This window comes from Dromaius novaehollandiae, chromosome 1, assembly GCF_036370855.1.
Source record: "Dromaius novaehollandiae isolate bDroNov1 chromosome 1, bDroNov1.hap1, whole genome shotgun sequence".
NCBI classification, from domain to species: domain Eukaryota; kingdom Metazoa; phylum Chordata; class Aves; order Casuariiformes; family Dromaiidae; genus Dromaius; species Dromaius novaehollandiae.
In genome coordinates, this window is record NC_088098.1 from 139,822,993 (window position 1) to 139,842,235 (window position 19,243).

At 39.2% G+C, this 19,243-nt stretch overlaps 1 protein-coding gene across 6 annotated transcripts in view; it reads left to right on the forward strand.

Moving 5' to 3' along the window:
* GPR143 (G protein-coupled receptor 143) overlaps positions 1–19,243 on the forward strand; it is a 35,944-nt gene extending 16,701 nt beyond the window's left edge. For 5 of the 6 annotated variants that reach the window (XM_064500740.1, XM_064500723.1, XM_064500733.1 and 2 more), the window contains 7 exons: positions 1,035–1,127; positions 1,708–1,817; positions 4,074–4,139; positions 4,328–4,436; positions 6,751–6,868; positions 8,306–8,546; positions 18,054–19,243. In XM_064500740.1, coding sequence (XP_064356810.1) covers positions 1,035–1,127; positions 1,708–1,817; positions 4,074–4,139; positions 4,328–4,436; positions 6,751–6,868; positions 8,306–8,546; positions 18,054–18,133 — 817 coding nt within the window. In that variant the 3' untranslated portion in view covers positions 18,134–19,243. The remainder of the gene's footprint in view (positions 1–1,034; positions 1,128–1,707; positions 1,818–4,073; positions 4,140–4,327; positions 4,437–6,750; positions 6,869–8,305; positions 8,547–18,053) is intronic. The other variant, XM_026117333.2, reaches the window with a different exon arrangement.

Consider the following 19,243-nt stretch of genomic DNA (forward strand, 5'->3'; position numbering starts at 1 on the left):
TGGAGTCTTGTGGCAAAAAAGTATTATTCTGAAAATAAACAAATGGAGGGCCTGGTGCGGATTTTCATGTAGTTCATTCTCCAGGAATTTTTCTCAGATTTTCTATTTTGTCTATTTTTCAGTATTGTCATTATTACACTTCTGATTGCATTTGCAGACTTTTTAAGAAGAAAAGAACATATATTTACTATACATTTTCCTGCAATGCCTATAACTGAAGAACATAAGCACTTTGGAAAATACCATGCTATAATGCCAGACACAAAATATTGGTGTTTCTAAGCTGGATATTAGAAGGGCAACATGACCTTCAGTTCCCACTGCTAACCACAGAATTATGTGATAATGTACCCAGATGATACTGAGTAATCAGATACCGGAGACATGGTTCATTTGGCAGATGTTATCAAAATGGGGTTTTTTGAGCTCCAGCTAGAGTTAACCTCTGCTTGTGAATGGCAAACCTGCTTTCATACAGTCACACAGTTCTAGCCTGAAGCAACTGGGACTACCTGCTTCCCCCATGACTGTTCATGGGAAAAAATGTATATTTGGGCCTGATTCTAAAATCAGAGTAGTCAGTCAAGGACTTTCTATGCAGCCAGATCTGACACTCCCTAAGATAGGAGCTGAATCTGAATAAAAGTTATACGTAATGATTTGCAAACCACCAAACAGTAGTTTATGTGACTGTTTGGTTCTTTTATGTTTTTCATCCCCTAATTTGCTCTCCATAGGGAAAGAAAAGGTGCAGGGGGCCTTCTGGAGATTTGGGAATAAGAGAAAGGCTTTCCATGCTATAGGCAGGGGACACAAGAGTGCTCTGTGCAAGACCGAATGACTGCTTTGACTTACCCTTTTTCTGAAGGAGACCTTTGCTCCACCTGCTGTCCTTAGTTACTGTACTGCCTGTGTGGTTCTGCATCATTTCCTATCTGTAAAGATCTATTTGCATGAGGGTCCTACTTTTATGTTGCAATGTGAAAAGCATAAGGTATAGCCTTTAACTTCTGTCGTGTTTGGTGTGCTTCCAGTACAATTGTCCTGTACCACATGATGACATGGGGCCTAGCAGTTTTGCTCTGTGTGGAGGGAGTTGCACTGCTTTACTACCCATCTCTCTCCAGGTAAGCAGGAGTCTAGAAACAGACTATGAAATCATATCACTCTGAGATCATTTGAATGTCCTTCCGTCAGTTTTAGAGACACACATGTAAATATTGGACTAACTTTTTTAATCTTTGGGAAAGCATGTCTCACTGAGTCAGTGCAATCTTACAAATATCTGCCTGGGTTTTTGGTGGGTCCTGAAGAAATATGCCAGGCAATACAGCCACTTGGGGATGTTGCAGCTCTGTGATATAGCTTCTGCTATGAGCCGCTGTGGGCTCATGAAGGCCTTGTCAGGGAAAATGGGCTGAACAAGGCCATCACAAGCAGGGAGTGCCTGTCCCATCTTCCTGTTCTCTCACTCCTGGTTTTAGCCTTGTATTTGTTCCTTTAAAACTGAGAAAAATTCACAGATGCTACATGTTAATAATCAACTTTGTGACCCATGTGAACTGGCTGTGAAGGTCTCTGAATTAGAAGTCTAGCATCTGTTTACTTAATTCCTTTTTTTTTAAGTTAAAGTTGAGATAGATAGAATAGCCAAAACTATCAAATGTGGGGAAAAAAGTGAACAAGCTCTGAATAATTTCTTTTCAGTTGTGAAAATGGCCTGGAGCATGCAATTCCGCATTACATCACAACCTATACCCCGCTCCTGCTAGTGCTGGTGGTCAACCCAATCCTGTTTAGAAGGACAGTATCAGCAGGTATGCTTCTAATGGCCAACATGAATTAGTATGTTATTTAGCAAAATAACAGTAATGTATAAAGCCATGTTTATATATTGAGTGATGTGGAATGGCCCCTTTTTAAGTCCTAAGGGATACAGCAAAGAATGGGAGGGAATTGCCTACTGAAGTAATAAGATACCATCTATCTGGGAAATTTGCCCTAGAGACACACTTTGGTCATGTACTCAAGTTATGCTGTTATAAACCTCCACTGCAGACAGGCAAAGGTGTTTCTATGATACACAGTGACTCTTGATTTAAAGTATTTTAATGTAACATGGAGGCTTAACTCTACTGCAGTAATGGTACCAACCTAGATTTTGGAATGTAATTTTATCTGCTATAAAGATAACAGCGAGATTTGATAGCTGAATTAGCTTCTTTGCAGCCCTATTAAAAATAATGAAACATGATCAGAATTTCATTACTCCTGATTCTAAGATTATGAAACAAATTGGAGCTGAATACAGCTCAGTTGAGGCCTTGACGTTCCAATTTAATTTACTATCCAGTGCATTGAAGAAATGAGCCTAAAAGAAAAAGCCACTGATTCAATGAATTCTTTGCAAGTAATATTATGAGTGCTAGGTGTATTCAGTACCTGAATTCATACTAACCATCTACACATTAGATATATAAAAAGCCAGCAACAGAAGACCTTATATTCTAAGTTCATCTTCATCCAATCTACCCTACATTCCTCAGCAGTACCCATTTTCAAAGGAACGGTTGACCAAATCTGTGAAATATTTTATTATGGCTAATTAGTTCTACTGTGGTACCTCCTATATGTTTTGTTTAACTCAGAGACCCAATTTGCTAAACACTTGGTACGTATACCAAAAAGACAACCCTTAGTTGCATCATTGTATTATATCATTCTTGTAACCTGAACAAAGAATTTCATTCATGAGAGAGCAGTCACCAATTTATACAGGAGAATGGTTTTTATTTAGGATTATAACTCCATACAGGAGGATAAAGAAAGTAAGGGATGAGTCCAAAGCCTGGAACCAAAATGTTCTATAAGCAACGATAAGCTTTATTCTATAAAGTGTTCATTATCAAAAATATCTGTTACCCTCTGCAATTTGTAAAAACATTCATTAAGTCGGCAACTGCATTCTGCATTAGCTACTATTTTTGTATGGTTTGAATGCACAGACTTTTTTTAGAGTTTATTGAAATTACTTACTTGCTAATTGGTTAACTTATCTTCCATATCATGCTTCAACCCCTAACAATTGAAGTTACTGGTACCCAGATGAGCAAGTGTTGGTGATACAGTAAGCTAGGACAATATATTTTCTGCAATCATCAGCAAAGGTCTCCAGTGACAAAATAAATAATGAATGTGCATACATGTGTGATATGTATCTACATGTGTGTATGTGTGTGTGCTTTATGTTAAGTATGTCCATGTTTGTGTCCATATGCCTGTGGCAACACTGTATGGTTGAAGTATGATATCTTATGTTTCCTTGCTCTGAAGTGAACAAGAACCGTTTTCTCAAACAACCTGTAGTTTCACTCCATTCTCTAAGTAAAGCAATAATGGAGAAAAGGAAAAATACATAAGAAAAACATGAAAGTCTTCATGATGTATTCTATAGTCTAAAAAAGAGAAGACCAAGTGAGGATGTAACTATGACTTAAAAATAGAAAAGTCTTTTCTCCTTGACTGTAGAGGATAGTAAAAGAAGGACTGAGCTTGAACTTAAACAAATGTGGTCAAAGCAGGAGCAGGAAAAACTTTAGTGTGGTAAGGGTTGGTGAAGCACTGGAATAGCTTGCCTGGAGAGGTCTTTGAGTAGTCCTCATTTTTCAGCAAGCTAATTGAGACCACAAACAACACACCTAGATATAATTGTCATGCTCAGGGCCAGGGAATGGACTGGATAATCTCTCAAAGTACATTCTGTCTATGGGAAAATACATAGTGAATATATTTGTATTTGTACGTATGTATATTCTAGCATCTGACATAACTGTTTATTTTGCTGACATCACACTTCATTACACACGTCACACACAAGTTTTAAAGGTGTAGCCATAGCTCTATCAATTGCACAATTAAATGAAATGTGTAGCATAGGATAGAATGTATTCTACTCTAGCCTAAGCATCATATAATTTATCATTATACCACACATCGTATAAAAGTTGCAGGCACTACCTTTTTAATTATAAAAGAAAAGTATGCTGACCATACTAACTATTTGCTATCTTCAGTGGGACTGAGAGAAGAAAGAAGACATAGCGGAATACCACCAATTTTAGGAATTCATAATAGATACGGTTGGTTTCCTAAAGTATTAGGCTGCATGTGAGATTGCTTGGTGATGGTCCATCCAGCTTCTGAACTGGTGTAGGGATAAATCCATTTCTTCCTTTGATATCTTTTTGCACACATCTGTTTTCTGGATCCCTGTGCTATAAATAACAAGATGTATGTATGTTAATGAACACAATTGTATACTTCCCAGTTGCCTCCTTACTGAAAGGGAGACAAGGAATTTACACAGAGAATGAAAGACGCCTGGGAACAGAGATCCAGATCCGCTTTTTCAAAATCATGCTGGTATTCATTATCTGGTAAGTGGCGAATTATTTTGTTTTGAATTGCCTTTTTCTCAACTGGAGACGGTCAGGGACAAGAATAGCCTCTGATGGGTTGTTTCATTTTTTGGCCAGTCTTTATGTTTCAAAGGGAAGGCTTCTAAGGAACAAGTTCACAAACTAACTGAAGCACTAATGTAGCAAGGCACTAATGTAACAAGGCAATAAGGAAATGCTAAAAATGTTTAAGCAACAGGGAAAACAGCAACCCCTAGAAACAACAGCAAAAAGATGGTTGGGCACAACCTAAATGAATAGCTGTCTGGAACAGCAGCATCTTTCTGTGGGCCGATAGACAGCTTTCTGCGCTCAAGACTTCTGAGAGCCCACTCTACACTGTTGTCATGAAACATTTCTTTGGAAACCTACAATATATATGGTTCTAAGACTGGCTTCAGGCTGCGGACTGTGATTATATAACACAATCACCTCTACAGTCTGCAGATCACAAGTGTGTGAAACAAGCATTGCATATCAGCTGGAAATAGAGGGACTGCCATGGTTATGCTCTAGAAAAGAAGCATCTCTGCTGTGGGTGAAATTTCTGATCATTTCATTTCTTTTCTATTCTTCCATCTTCGTCCATGAAATAGGGCTTTTGGAGTAGGGCAGGAAAGAAGAAGAGGAGGGAGGGAGTGTACTCATCCTTACCTCCAAATCCCTTGCATCTCTGTTCTAGCAATGCAATTCAGTGCAGACAATTCTGGAGTGATAACTGGAACTGAAGGTGTTGGATGCACACAACAAAATTGAGCAGAGAGCTTTCTTCTGGAGGCAGTGTTTTCTACTGCAATCCCATCATTATAGCACAATAATAAAGGCACCAGAAGGGGTGTTGATCCAGTCTACAGGGGTCTATGCAATGACCTAGCAAGAAGCAGTCACTGCTGTAAAGTGTTTACTGTTTACACAAACAACAGGAAGAAGAAAGAAATTGCCCTGGAGAAGAAAAATGGCTTGGATAGATTTAGCAGTCTGTACAACTACTTAATATAGCAGTACTTAATATACACTTAATAATAACATATACTTAATATAACTACTTAATACACAGATACATTAATGCATGTTACATTGCTTTTAATGACTGAGGAGGGAGTAAGGCTGCCTTTTTATCTTGTCCTGGCTGCTGTGTACTGAGTGCTCCGGAGGGAAACTATTTTCTTTTCTTTGGAAATGACCGTGCCGGCTTGGCTTGGGAGAAAGTTTTCTAATGTGCAGGGTGGGGTAGCCAGAGGGAGAGAGAAAGACAGAGGGCAGTGAACAAGCCTGAAGCTTTCTGGGAAATTGCTGGAACTAATAAGGAGCTTCAAGGCTCCAATATCCAGGCTTCAAGGTTACAGAAAGAAAGAGCCTCATTCTAGAGCCCAGAGGGACTACAAAAAATGCAGTTGCTATCGAAGGAATTGTGGCCAGCTTGCTATGCTGGGAGCAAGCATCAAAGAAGGGACCAATTCCACAAAGACGTAGTGGGGACATTTGTTTATTTCTATTCTATCTCATTCTGAGTTTTCCTATTAAAATAGTTATGCTTTTAGTTTTAGATTTTGTTCTTCTGATAAAACATAAGCTTTAGAGTGCTGAAACTCTTTTAATGGTCACTGTGCAGAGACAGTCCCATCTCAAAGCCCTAGGAAACATGCATTTCCATTCCAAAGGTCAAATATGAGACTAGTTAGTCAAGGAAAGCAGGGCAACATGGGATGAAATAGAGGCCTGCAGATTTGGGAGAGAAAAGCAGAAGGTTTTACACTGTGATAAAAATATAACCATAGGAAGGACATGTATAAACTCTTTTAGAAAGTATGATATGGGTGCTTTTTGAAGCTGCAGTAGAAATACGAAGAAAGACTGCTCTGACTGTTTGGAAGTCCTAAGAAGTCATAACCATTTTACCTTAACCCTTATTTAATGTGGAATATTCACAGTGTCTTTTTCACAGCAAGAGGTTTGATTATGCTCATCATTCTTTAGAACAGAAATTACATTTATTCCTAAATTTTTTTGGCATTTTCAGGGATTTTAAAGTCCAGCTTTAGCTGTTTTATTTTATTTTACAGAGTTTTGAAAGTCTGTTCTATTCTAACCTGAAATTTTAGCATATTTAGAGAGGCTTGGGTTTCTGCAATCTTTTACAGCATATATGCATATATTTGATTTCTTTATCTGTGAGTGTCTTATTTTTGGTGTCTTATTTTTAAGACACAGGCATATATATATGTGTGTAAAATTGTCTTATTCTCTTCCTTTCTTTCTTTCCCTCTTTCTTTCTTTCTTTCTTTCGCAACAGCTGGTCATCCAATATCGTCAACGAGATCCTTTTGTTCTATCTTGAAATGCAGCCAGATATTAATGAAATACCCCTGAAAAATATTAGAAGTGCTGCTCTGATCACATGGATTATAATGGTAGGTTAACCATGACATTTCTTAATCTCAGAAATCAGTCTTGTGAGGCTGGAGGAACAGCACCAGTATAATGTATGGTTTTTGATTTTGAAAATACAAACACCTTTTCGCTCCAAAAAATCAGGGAAGAAAAGCAGAAAGTAAGACAGAGGTAGGAGCTGTCACTGGGAGTGCTTTTCACATATAAACATAGCCAAAACATACCAAAGACCAACTTTTTTCCCATTTACTAGAGTATGCATTCTCTCTATGAGTGATTCTTATCCATTATAAGGTGCAGAATGGACCATTATAATGAGTTTGGGTCTAACCTTTCTAACCTCTGCTGTAACAAAAACTACAAGGTTTTAGCTTGTGATTCCTGACAGTTCCCCCAAAACGTGGGTATTTTCTGATAGTTCTTTGTTTGTAATGAGGGTTTTCTGTATTGCTGACTTATAAAAACATAATTACATATTATACAATAATATATGGATGATTATTTGGGGGGAAATACATGAAAAATCTTGAAAGCAATGAACAAAAAGATAACTATAAGATATTGGGCTCTAACTGTGCTCTACCCTCTTTTATCCCTTTGGAATATTTGACAATGGATTTTCCAGAGGTGGTAACGTAGGTTCCTGTTTCAAGAGAGTTTTTTTTAGAGCTGTTAAATACCTGTAAGGCCTGAACACACTCTGTGTAATTAAGCTCTTGTGCCACTTTGTATTAAAGGGTTAAGTATTGCAATTCATTCATCTGACAGGGATCTTGCTCTTGTTCACCTGGAGAGCCAGAGGTCAGGTCTGGCAACTGAGCTATTTTTTAAACTGGCTGTAAAAACAGTTTGCTGTTTTCATGTGAGAAAAATGGAAACATCTAAAACCATTTACTTGCTAAGAATCCCAAGGCAGCGGGAACAGAGATGATTTTTTTGGAAATCATTTGGGATTTTTTTTTTTGTGTATCTCCCCTTTTTTCCATTCAACTTTGATGGACATCCTCCCTGGCTCAGAAATCTGCAACAATTCCAGACAGATCAATTGCTAGTGTTTAAAAAACCTGACTGTATATGCTAATGTCTACTCTCATATATTTGGCTTGGCTTCTAGTGAAAAATATAATATTTGCTTTTGTGAGTTAAAAAGTGTACAGCTTGTGAGAAATGTTAAAACACACTGGGGAACTGAGCAGCTGAAATTCATGGCAGAAAACCATTTGGCCTTAGTGTTCATGGGATAGCCTCAGTACATTGAAACAACAGGTTGTGGTATCTCACTCTGATTTGTTTGTGTCTACAATAGGCACAACATATACTTTTGTCTGGATGCAAATGGCATCTTTGGAAACCAATTGTTCAGCGTAAGGGAAGTTGCTAATGCACTCTAAGCATTTTGCTGGAATTCAAGTTCCAGCCTTGCTAATTGTAGCTGCTATTGCACTTCTCTTTCCTAGGGCGTTCTTAATCCGATGCAAGGCTTCCTCTTCACGTTAGCTTTCTACGGCTGGACAGGATGGAGAGTGGACCTGAAATGGCAAAAGAGAGAAATACGGTGGGAATCAATGTCCTCATCAACCGTGGGTGAAAATGCCTATCCCTCGCCAGTGAACTACCAAAGCAACGTTCATGATTCAAAGAAGATATTGACAACTGACAGCCAGCAGACTGATGAAGCTATAAGCATGTTGTCTGAAGGTAACACTAGTGGTGATGACAGGTTAACCAGGAGCTCTCCCATCTACCAGGGTTGGTAGTTTATAGGTGCAGAGATGAATCTTACTCCCCCCTGTTGTCAAGACTCATAAAACAATGGCATTGTGTAAACCATTACTTACTCTGGAATTAGGCACATGCCTAATGGTTTGATGTCATTTCTTGCAACTTTTGTGTGTGTGAGACAGAGAGAAATTAAAGTTAATGTCTTCTTTTGCTTTATAGGGGATGTGTAGAAAGTTACAAAGGCCTGATCATTTTTTTAGCAGGGGTGTATCTCTGCAAGGGTCTGTGTTACCTATGATTCATTTTCCTCGATTTTATTTTAACCTCTCTTGTAACCTCCATATAGTAGAAGAGTCTTTTGTTTAAATAAATTCACTGTTCATGTGTTGGGTTTTTAAATGTGTTCCCTTACTTGCCTTGCTCAACGTGAAACTCCTTACCCAGAATTACAGCTCTAGGATTTCTGAGACATGCTTTCTATCCTTGACATGCTGGTCAAACATTAGTGACAGCAAACTTTGACGGAAGCACAGATTTACACTGTTTGTGTAGAATCTCACTGACAAAGTCCTCTTTTTAGCTTGTTTATATTAATTTTCAGTTTGCTTTTGTTTAGGGAGCTGAAAGTCTTTTTTAAAAAAATCAGACACAGCCTGGGTTCTCTGAAGACTTCGGAATAATGGTTCTGTTTCACTACTGTTTCAGGCAAAACTGACCCTCCAAACTGTTTTTTTTTAGTTTGGGTTCAGTTTGATCCTTATATGTAGTTGTCTAACAGGACTATGGCTATTGAGGAGGACACTTGCATTAAGAGATGATAGCTTTTGCAAAAAAAATCTAGATGATATGAGCACTCATTAAAAAAAAGAATAAATAGAATCAATAGTCCCTTCTCTGAGCAGTGCTCCATTTTACATCTTCAGTTGCTGAACAGAGAGATATTAAATCCATTCTATTTTCTCAGCTACATATTGTGTTTGTACAGTGCTACTAAGCACTTACACCCAAATACTTGCCCAAATTTATTGAAAATTAGAAAAAAATAATGACTGTGTCTACCCCAGGCTTTTAACCTCATATTGGAAGTAGAATTAGCATGATTTAAAACTCATTGTTCTGGAAGCTGTTTACAGTAATTTGACAGAGAGTAACGTGAAAGCCACTTGACTCCAACTAACCCCTCTCCCTTCCTTCAGAATGTAGCCAGAAGCAGTCATAAAATAAAATGTATTTTTTAAACCCAGTTCAAATTCAGTTTGACTCAGCTTCACTGGAAGTCTGCACCCTTCTTTTCAAATCCACTGCAGGCACAGCTATTTAAAAAAATGAATATGTTATTAAAGAAAGCTCAAATAACCGAATAACATTGGGTTTAAGCTACTGTGTGTCTCAGAAGAGTCCAAGGATGGTTGGAGAAGCAAGCCTATCAGAAACTATAATGTAAAATATTGATTTGCTGTTTTAAGTAAATAGCCTTTTTGAACTAATTGATAAAAAATTGTTAAACAGTGAACCCATAATTACTTAGGAAGATCATTAGAGAACTGTGATTGGTTTGTAGGAACTCTTTTAAATCATGCCGTATAGAAACCTTTGTGGTTTTATAGCTTTTTATTCCTGTTCTAGTCATCAGGAATACTGTCATAGCACTAGATCTTTAACAGTCAGTATTTTCTTTAGAAATTCTGGTCCTCTGCCTGGACAGACAGTAATTTCTTTCCTAGCTACGTGTGAAGACAAAGCACAGGGACTTTGGGAGCAGATTATATTGATTCTTATGAAATAAAGTCCACATTTTCAGTGAAATACTCATCACAATAGTTTAAAAGAGCAGGAAAAAGCCAGAGGTTGGTAAACCTTTTCAGATGCTAGGGTGTGGGCCAAAATACAAAACCCTAAAACAAAATTTAAAAAGTCTCTGGCTTCACAGAAGTAATCATGTAGTATAAAAGCATTCAGGAGGTGACTGACTATACCAAGAGGCCTTGCAAGACGACTGACCAACTAATCCCTCATTCCTTTTGCTACTCCAGGGACTTGCACACTGCTGGGCCTATGGGGGCAAGGACAGTCCCTGTGCCCCGATCCCAGCTCCGCTGCCCTCAGCCCACGCAGTAGTCCCTAAGCAGTGCTCAGTGCCTCCTGATGCTGGAAGGGCTTTGCCCAGCCCTGCATGCCTGCCCCGTTGGTTAGCCCTCACGCAGGAGGCGTGCTTTTGCTCCCTTTCTCTTTTGTTCTCGGATGTAGCACTGGGTGTAATCTGACTCAGGGTTTTCAAGATTGTTCTTGAGATGTGTGGGGTATTTTTATATATTATGAATCTATTGGGATACCACTGTGAAAGATCAGGGTTCACTGGGCAACAAAAGTAAGACATGCTCATTTGGCATAGGTTTCGGTGACTAAGCTAATTCTGATATGCTGAGAACTTGATATAGAGCATGGCCGAGGAAACCGACCATGGTTTTTAATTTAGACAAGAAATAAGTGTTGGAAGAGTTTTCTTACTCACTTTTCTCAGTCTCTGGTATACGAAACTTCCACAGCTTAAATAAGTGATAATTTTCTCTGCTCATTTGTAACCATGACAGCATTTGATTTCACCTCACCCAGACCTTGCTCTTGCCTTACTGCTTACCATTTTGAGCAAAGGACTGCCTTCTACAAATATTACAGGGTGCCTGTCTATCCTCATCAGGAGTGTGCTTTCAAAGTGGATCTCCTGATTGTCCCCACGAACTGTGCTTGCTTCATGTTGGGGGACAGTCTCAGAGTCCCTGAACCGGTTTCCTTTTCGGTGAAACCAAATGTGTCCATGGGTCACCAAGAACATGCCACCTGGGCATCCCAGGCCCAGGCTACATCTAGTCGGAAGTAAAAGAAAACCCCCAAATGCTGAAGTCAAAGGTAGTGGATGTCAGGTCCACAGCACTGTGTCACTGAACAGATTAGCTCCTATTTGCAATATCCACTAGTGCAGACATAGCCTCAGAGAGATAACTATTCCTGTATGCTTTAATCCAAATACACTACTCACTCTTTATGTAGATACTTGGGCAAACTAAAGATTAGCTTGTAAAGTATCCATGAGAGCATGCAGAGTAGTTATGCTGTAGTCCCTTTGAAAGCTGGGCAGTCAGAAATTAATTCCTTCTTATTGTGGTTACCGCATTAGACCAAAGTTAGTTGAAGGGATGTGTATGAGAGTTATGCATGCCTCTTGGACATATTCTAAGATGAAAAGTTCAGCAAGATAGAGATATGGTTGAGAGAAATAATTTACTCAGATAAAACATTAGAATGTATTTCTAATAAAATATATAGTTAAAAGGAAATGAACTGTTAACATTGACACAGATAATAAATAGAAGACCATAGTCCTCACCATTGTGCCGTACAGTATAGTTTTAACAGCAGCCTAAACACTGTCCTCTTCAATTTGCTGTCAACCCTCCCTCCGCTATTAGGAGCCTTGAACTTACCAGCACATGGAAAAACATCCTAGTTTTCATTTATATGATGATTTATATCTGTATAGTCATGGTGTGATGATAATTTCCCACACGGTACAAAGGGGTGCTTCAAGTACTCTTAGATTTAGGAGCATACTGGCAGGCTGTTTCTGGTTAATGTGGAAAGTACTTGTCACTAGTCTGAATATTTGCTTTCTGAGGGGTATTGTGAACATAGCTTGGATTAGACAGGAGTAAGATCTTTTCAATACTCAAGTCAATAAATGCAGCCAGAGTCTGTGACTTTCATCGTGTATGGGAGGGACTCTCTTTCACAGTTACTTCTTCGGTTTATGAGCTGGAATATAGATATTGCTCTGGAATAGCAAGATGTGACTTAGAGCAGAAGTAAATGGGGACTGAGATCAGATATTATCTAATAAAATATGTTTAGCTAAAACACTGTGTTTGGGAGCACAGCAATGGTCAATTTTGGTTTGTTATATTTTAGGCAAATCAGTGCATAACAAAGCCCTCCTGAACTCAGTGAAGGGAAAAATTTATAAATTAAAAAAAAAAAGAATGGTTGAATCCGAGCACTGACGGAAAATTGTTGCCATCAAATCTATTGAATCTCATAAATTGGATATCCACACACTCAGGGCAATGCAGTTAAATTGTCTGTATTTAACACCCCACATCGCACTCCCAGCCAAGTTATCAAATTCAGCCATACCCTGTAAGTGTTCCTTGTGTTAACCCAAACTTATTTATAGGCCTTTTAATGATAAGATGAAAACTTCCGGAAGTGTCCTTTCATATCCTGTAATACTATCTTAAATACGCCTAACTTTTTTCTTTTGGTGGAAGGGGGTATATGGGGCTGTATTTGACCTGCCAGCCTCATACACTTAATTACTATTTTATTTGGCCTGATGTTCAGGCTAATTGCAAAGCTGAAATATGAGCATTAGTAAAATAATAAACTACTTAAATAAGTAGACTTCTTGCATACAAAAGCTCTATATTTATAAGGTCTGCCATATGTCTAAATAGCAAAATCCTAAGTACATCTCTCATTAAGCCCTTCCTCTAGTCTTGTAGACCAAATACATGGAGAAAGTGAAATGCTTAACATGTGATTACTTTTTTTCCCCTTGTATAACAGGACTTTTTCAGAAATCATCATTGTATATTCATGATGAAAAATAATCCAGGCTTCTAGAATTCTCTTGATTTTCGTGGAATCCTCAAGTCTGCTGTAATTCCATCTGGAAATCACTAAACCACATGATAGCTAATTTAATTTTAAGAATGGCCAGATGATGTCTGGGTCATTGATCCATTAAGGAGCAAGCATGCACATACATTGAAGCTGATAACTGAAGGAGAGGCAGTCTTGCTGAAATAAAATAGGGAGCACAGTCAAATCCAGGGTTGCATTCGAATCAGTTTTCCGATGCAGTTTATGCATCAGAACATGCTATGAGCTCTATGGAAAGCTGCTTCTCCCCTGCCATCTCACTGAACAAACTCTTAAACATTCAGCAAACTAAATTCATTAGCGAGTTTGTAGGTAAAGTTTTCAAAAGCCTCCCCCAACAGGAGTTCTCAGGCATGAGAAAATTCAGTGAGTGACAGAAACACTTGAGTTTACACTCAAAAGAAAACTCCAAAACAAACTAAAATGCTTTCTCCTGTGCAGCTAACAAGAATGGGTTGTCTTTCTAGCTCTCTCTAGCTGCGGTGTGCTCACACTATGCAAATTGAAAGAATCCTGGGGGGAAAAAAAAAAGCTAGACATCCTACCTAGAAAGAAAACACTGTAGCCATCCCTAGACCTGTGGCAGCCCCATGGTTTACACAGTTTTCCTAACTTGTCTACACTTGCCCCCTGCTAGGTATGTTTAAATATGCCATAGAGAGAAGACTTACTGGCCCATAAACTCACACAGATCAATCTATGGAAAGGACCAGCAAGTGTTAGGATATTTTTGTGTGTGCTGTTTAATTGAAAGCCCTGAGAAGACATTTCACGTTTGATGGTTAGAGTGAGAGTTAAAAGGCAGAAGGACTGTGTGACATCCCCAGAGCTCCCCATGATCAACAGGGCCTTGTGAATTTGCTCAAACACAATATGACAGAAACATCAGTGAGACCCAAAGGTGGTAGCCACATGTACAAAAGCCTGGGTTTCTAATTAGCGTAGAAACATTTGTGTCTTAGAGGTAGAAAGCTCAGCTCTAAACCTCAATTTGAATGTCTTCTGTATCAAGGAGTTTTTATAGCCCTGGAAATTAATTAAGGCTTCTTTGTATCTTGTGGAAAGTGCTTGTTTTGAGAAGTATTTAGCTGATAAAACAAAATAAATTTGATTGGCTCCTTTAATACCTCATACATCACGACTGTTTACACAAATTAATATGGGATAAGGCATGTTCCGGCCAATTATTTTTATTGAAGCATTAGTAAAGGTGAACACTTGGTGACTCTAATATGTTGTTAGATATATTTCCTTTTACAGGACTGTGTGCCTGAGCTCTACATTTATCTCATTTTTTTTCTTTCGGGTACCATTAGCAAGACTAGACCCAACTGGCAGAGTGTAGAGTCTTAGCAAGAAAACAAGTAGAATGAGAGATGGAAGCACTATAGTGTTTTAAAGAAATACTAGAAAAAAGGTATCTGTTAGTTATCTGTATTACAGTAGGTGCTTTTTGTGCCCAAATCATTAATATACCCTTAGTTTTAGAAAAAGCTATAATGTATCTGGGAAGTTAGAGCAATATAGAACTGGTCCATGTAGTTAGAGCTGGAGTCAGGCTGTGTGAAAGCCAGGACTTACATGATGAAGTGAATGTAGCACAGCTGTGTAGAAAATAGGAATGCCAGCTTGTGTGGGTGTTTACAAAGAGCATGTTATTTTAAGTTAATATGGACTCAAGATAATGAGGGAGAAGTCCCAGGTAGGGCGTTATTTGTTTAGAGTGAGGAGACAGAGGCTTTGGAATGAAAGTGTCTGAACTTTCTCCTCCCTCGCTCCCAAATGAATTAGTTTCTGATGTGATTCTGACTGATGTGAAAGGAGCAATCCTGCTAAAATAAAAATATCCTACAGACGCTGAGTAAGGGACATATTTTGGATAGCTTCTAGATAAGATAAGCATTTTGCAGACAGAAAGTCTCAGCCACTAGAAGTCAGAATGATTGCTAAAATCTAGTTCAATGATTTGATCACTCTGAAGCACTATGTGATCAACTGCTGCTTATGAGTTTGGCTGATAGTACCTAGTATTCTGCAGTTACTTAGCAGAGACAGAGAAATGGTCTGACTAACAGTGATTGCTTTTCTGCCCCAGCAGATACTAGCTCTCCACCCAAAAAGGAGTTTCTTCTAGTACATTTTTATGGAACATGTTCTGTGAAGAAAATGTAGCTTTTACAAAGGAAAATGTTCAGCACTATTTTGAATTCACATTTCCATTTTGTTTGGTTAAACAGATTAAAGACCTGGTGGCTTGATGAAGGAATGGCTTTGTTTAAGGAGGCATTCGTGTCTCAAGAAGAGCTTCAGTTCTTAAAGTTCTGGTATTAATCCAGTTTTACTTTAGTGGGAATCAAAACCAGTTGTCATCTGATCACAGTGTGTTGGCTTCTTTGAAAACAGATTGTAGTTTTAATTCAGTTCACAGAACGCAGGCCTGCTTTTCACAGGAACTACCCCAGGTGTCACCTTTAATGACAGTTTCATCAGAGGCAAGAACTGAAGGCCTCTGGGACCTGATCTGGGCTCTAACCCTTGCGCTGTTAGGTCTTTTGGGTCAGGTATTAGACACAGGCTAATGGGAGTTAAAGATGTTTGCATTATTGTTTCCTAGCTGGGAGAATACACGGGGCATTTCCTAGTCTGAGCATTTTCAGGAATCTGGAGACTGAATTCACTTAGGAAAATCAGAGAGCAGGTTGTTTTGCCCTGAATCACATGATGGAAGCTGATGGCTGTAGACTCATGAGTGGAAGGGAATTCCAACTGGAAATGCTAATCTGTTAAGGTTAGAAAATACTATTTCCAGCAGCCATGTGTATTAGTGTGTTTCTGTAAGGCCTCTGAATGAAAATCATCATATCATTTATATTTACAAATACGAGGATGGTATGTTTTTAATCTGAATAAAATGTCAAACTGGCAACAGGTACATTTGCCCTGTGAAGCCTGAATAAAAGAAATTGGGTTTTCTTTTCTGGCCCAATGGTAAAAATAGTATTTCTATAAAAACAACACAGTCAATTTGTGAAATGATACCAGTCAGTTGAAAAAAAAGAAGTCTAAGCCAAAAAAGCCCACAAAGTAAGTTGTGTTGCCTGAATATAGTGGAAAAACAGCGAAATCCACATAACATTCATTAACAACTGATGTATGAAAGAATTCTTTATCATCCATTTATAAATGAGAAGATCTGCTGCCTGAAATACCTTTCAGGCTTCCACTTCTCTTTTTAACAGTGAAAGGGAATCTTATCACACTTTTCTCATCAGGCCTTATTATTACGCCCAAGGTTTATCAGCAGCAATACTGCATTCCAGTCACCCAGCAGCAGGGAGTAGTAGGGGACAAGCTCACTTACGTTAGTGGAAATTGTCCTGTAAGAAACGCGATAAGAAGACTTTGCGCTCCTCCTTCCTATTTTGGAGTCTGGGGCTCATCATGTTTTGGGAACATAGTCTTTTAAACTAAGTCTTTTAAACTTTCCAGCATTTCTGTAGGTGAAATTTGGCTCTTTGCAAAGCCAGTGCTTCAATCTGGGGAAACATGGGGTGCTGTAGAAGGCAGGTTGACCCTGGGCAGAGGTACCCTGTGTGACTGTGGGGCGCTCTTTGTGCCCTGCTGTTGCACTGGGGTGGGATTCAGGCATCCAACCACGCCTTCTTTTGGGCATGGGATTTAAGGGCTGTAAAAGAGCTGTGATGGCTGAAAGTGCATTCCCTTCTTCTGGGGAGGAAGGACTATGGCGTATCGGTTAATGAAGACAATCTTTGTGGCCTGGTCCTAGCCTAGTCTTCCACCAGCTTTCCTCCGTCTTCCGTGAACTACTTAATGCTTTCACACAGTGTAGCAGAGATGGACACAGAGCATAAATGGAGGCCTTAGGTTCCTCTTCTCCAGGTCCCTCTGGACAGGAGTGGTAACCTCATACCTGGTGACACATCTGTCACCCTCCTGAGAAATCTTGAGAATATATAAAACAAGCAAGACCTTATTTATCATGCTTATTAAAAAAGATTTTAAGGACAGGCATTTAAAACAATGAGGTGGTTTTGTCCATGCAATGTAAGGAGCGAGTTCTGCCACGGCTGTGGGGAATGGGTTGCTTTTGCTGTGTCCTCTCCTCATTTGGTACCAGGGTGAATGCCAGTGTGAAACACTGGCAGCCATTCATTGAGCTGCAGCCACATGATAGCACCAGCTCATGTTTGGCCTGCTGCAGCAGATCTTGAATGAATTTCTATGGAAGAAAAAAAAAAAATCAAGAGCAACTCTCTCCTTAGGCTAAAGCACTCAAGCAAGCACTGCATTTTATGTGGAAATGAAATGGGCTTCTCCCACCCTGGCCCTAATCACGCGCCTCCATGTGACAGAGGACACAGCCTTCTTCTTACAACCTCTTTGCTCAAGGCACCTGACATGACTTGCCGGTGATCACAGACATTCCCACAGTCATGCTAAGTGCTCTGTTTAACAGCCCAGCTCTGCTAAGTCAGGGTGTGATGCAGTCAACCATTCCCTAGGAATGCAATTACACAGAGAACAATAAGGCAGAGGCTAGATAAGGAGGCTTTTTCCCTGTTTCCTGGGGATTTTATAGTCTAAAAGCCGGTATACCAAGATTCTTTCAATACAATGTTTGAACTAAAAAAACAAAACAAACAAAAAAACACCCCTACATTGGCAAAATACTTTTTGATAAAGACAAAAGGTTTTTTTAATAAATACCTTCAAATGTAATGGAGCCCTTTCTCTTTTGTTTGCTAGGTTCTGATGCTAGTACAATTGAAATCTACCTCTCAAGTGATATATATGACTTAAATGGTAATGAGGCTGATGTTGAATAACTGGAAAGCTGTGAAAGGCATGAGCGGGTGAGCTGAAGACACAAAGTCTCAAGGATCTGAGAACTGTTTCTCTGTTTCTGATGCATTTGCCTTCCTTCAGGGACTGGGGAGGTGGGACACTTAAATTCCTGTACTGCTACTGCTGCTGCTGCTGCCACAAAGCCTGTCCCACTCTTTCCCATCCGAGTGCTTCTACTGTGCTTATAAAATTAAATCGTCACTGGACCAAAAGTGGGGGAGGGGAGAAAAAGCAAGAGATGCTGACCTTACAGCCCAGCAGCAGGAGATGCACATTCAACTCTATGCTCTGCTTATTTTTACAGCATGGTGTGATGATGCCCGTGGGTGCTCAGCCACCCGCAGAGCCGTGGCCCCGGGATCAGGGCTCCTGCCCGCGTAGGGTGCCAAGACCCATCCAGGTGCCGCCTGTGCCTGGCAATTGCGCCTATTAGCAGAACTGTCTAATCACTAGGCTGGTGGCTATGTGGCTGTAAAACTTTTTTTTTTTTTTTTTTTTTTTTTGTGGCACCTGTGACAGGTATTAGTTTTATTGGCACAGAATGGAAAAAATGTTGAAATTGCAGAAACATTTCATTTCCTTCCCTTTTCTACATGCTGGCTCCATGTTACACACTCTTAGGCTTCCTTGTTAGGCAAGATTGGCGTGTAACTTCTTTTTGCAGTATTAATTATACCAAATTTAGGCTTCAGTCTTCATGTGATAAGCAAATGGGTAACCCTCACATTATATGGAGATAAGAATTACAAGGCTTGGTGTAGGTGTAACACTCTCATTCTCATGATGTACTCATCGTCCCTACACTTACACTCACCTGTAAACTTAACTGAGCTTCAGCACATCGATACTTCATGTACAAAACAAGGTAAATGAGATAAGGCACATACATTTCGTTAATACTGATGGGTTAAATTATGTCTTTTCATGGTGGAAAAAAAGAATTAATTCAAAGTTCTGCTTTACTGTATACAGTATAACTTGTATAGTAGTGTCCCTGGGGACACTAGTTATAGTTCAGCATATTGACTGTAGTTTTTTGTACTTGTTGTCCTGGTACTTTTCACTAAAGAGATCTGTTGCATATCTTGCAT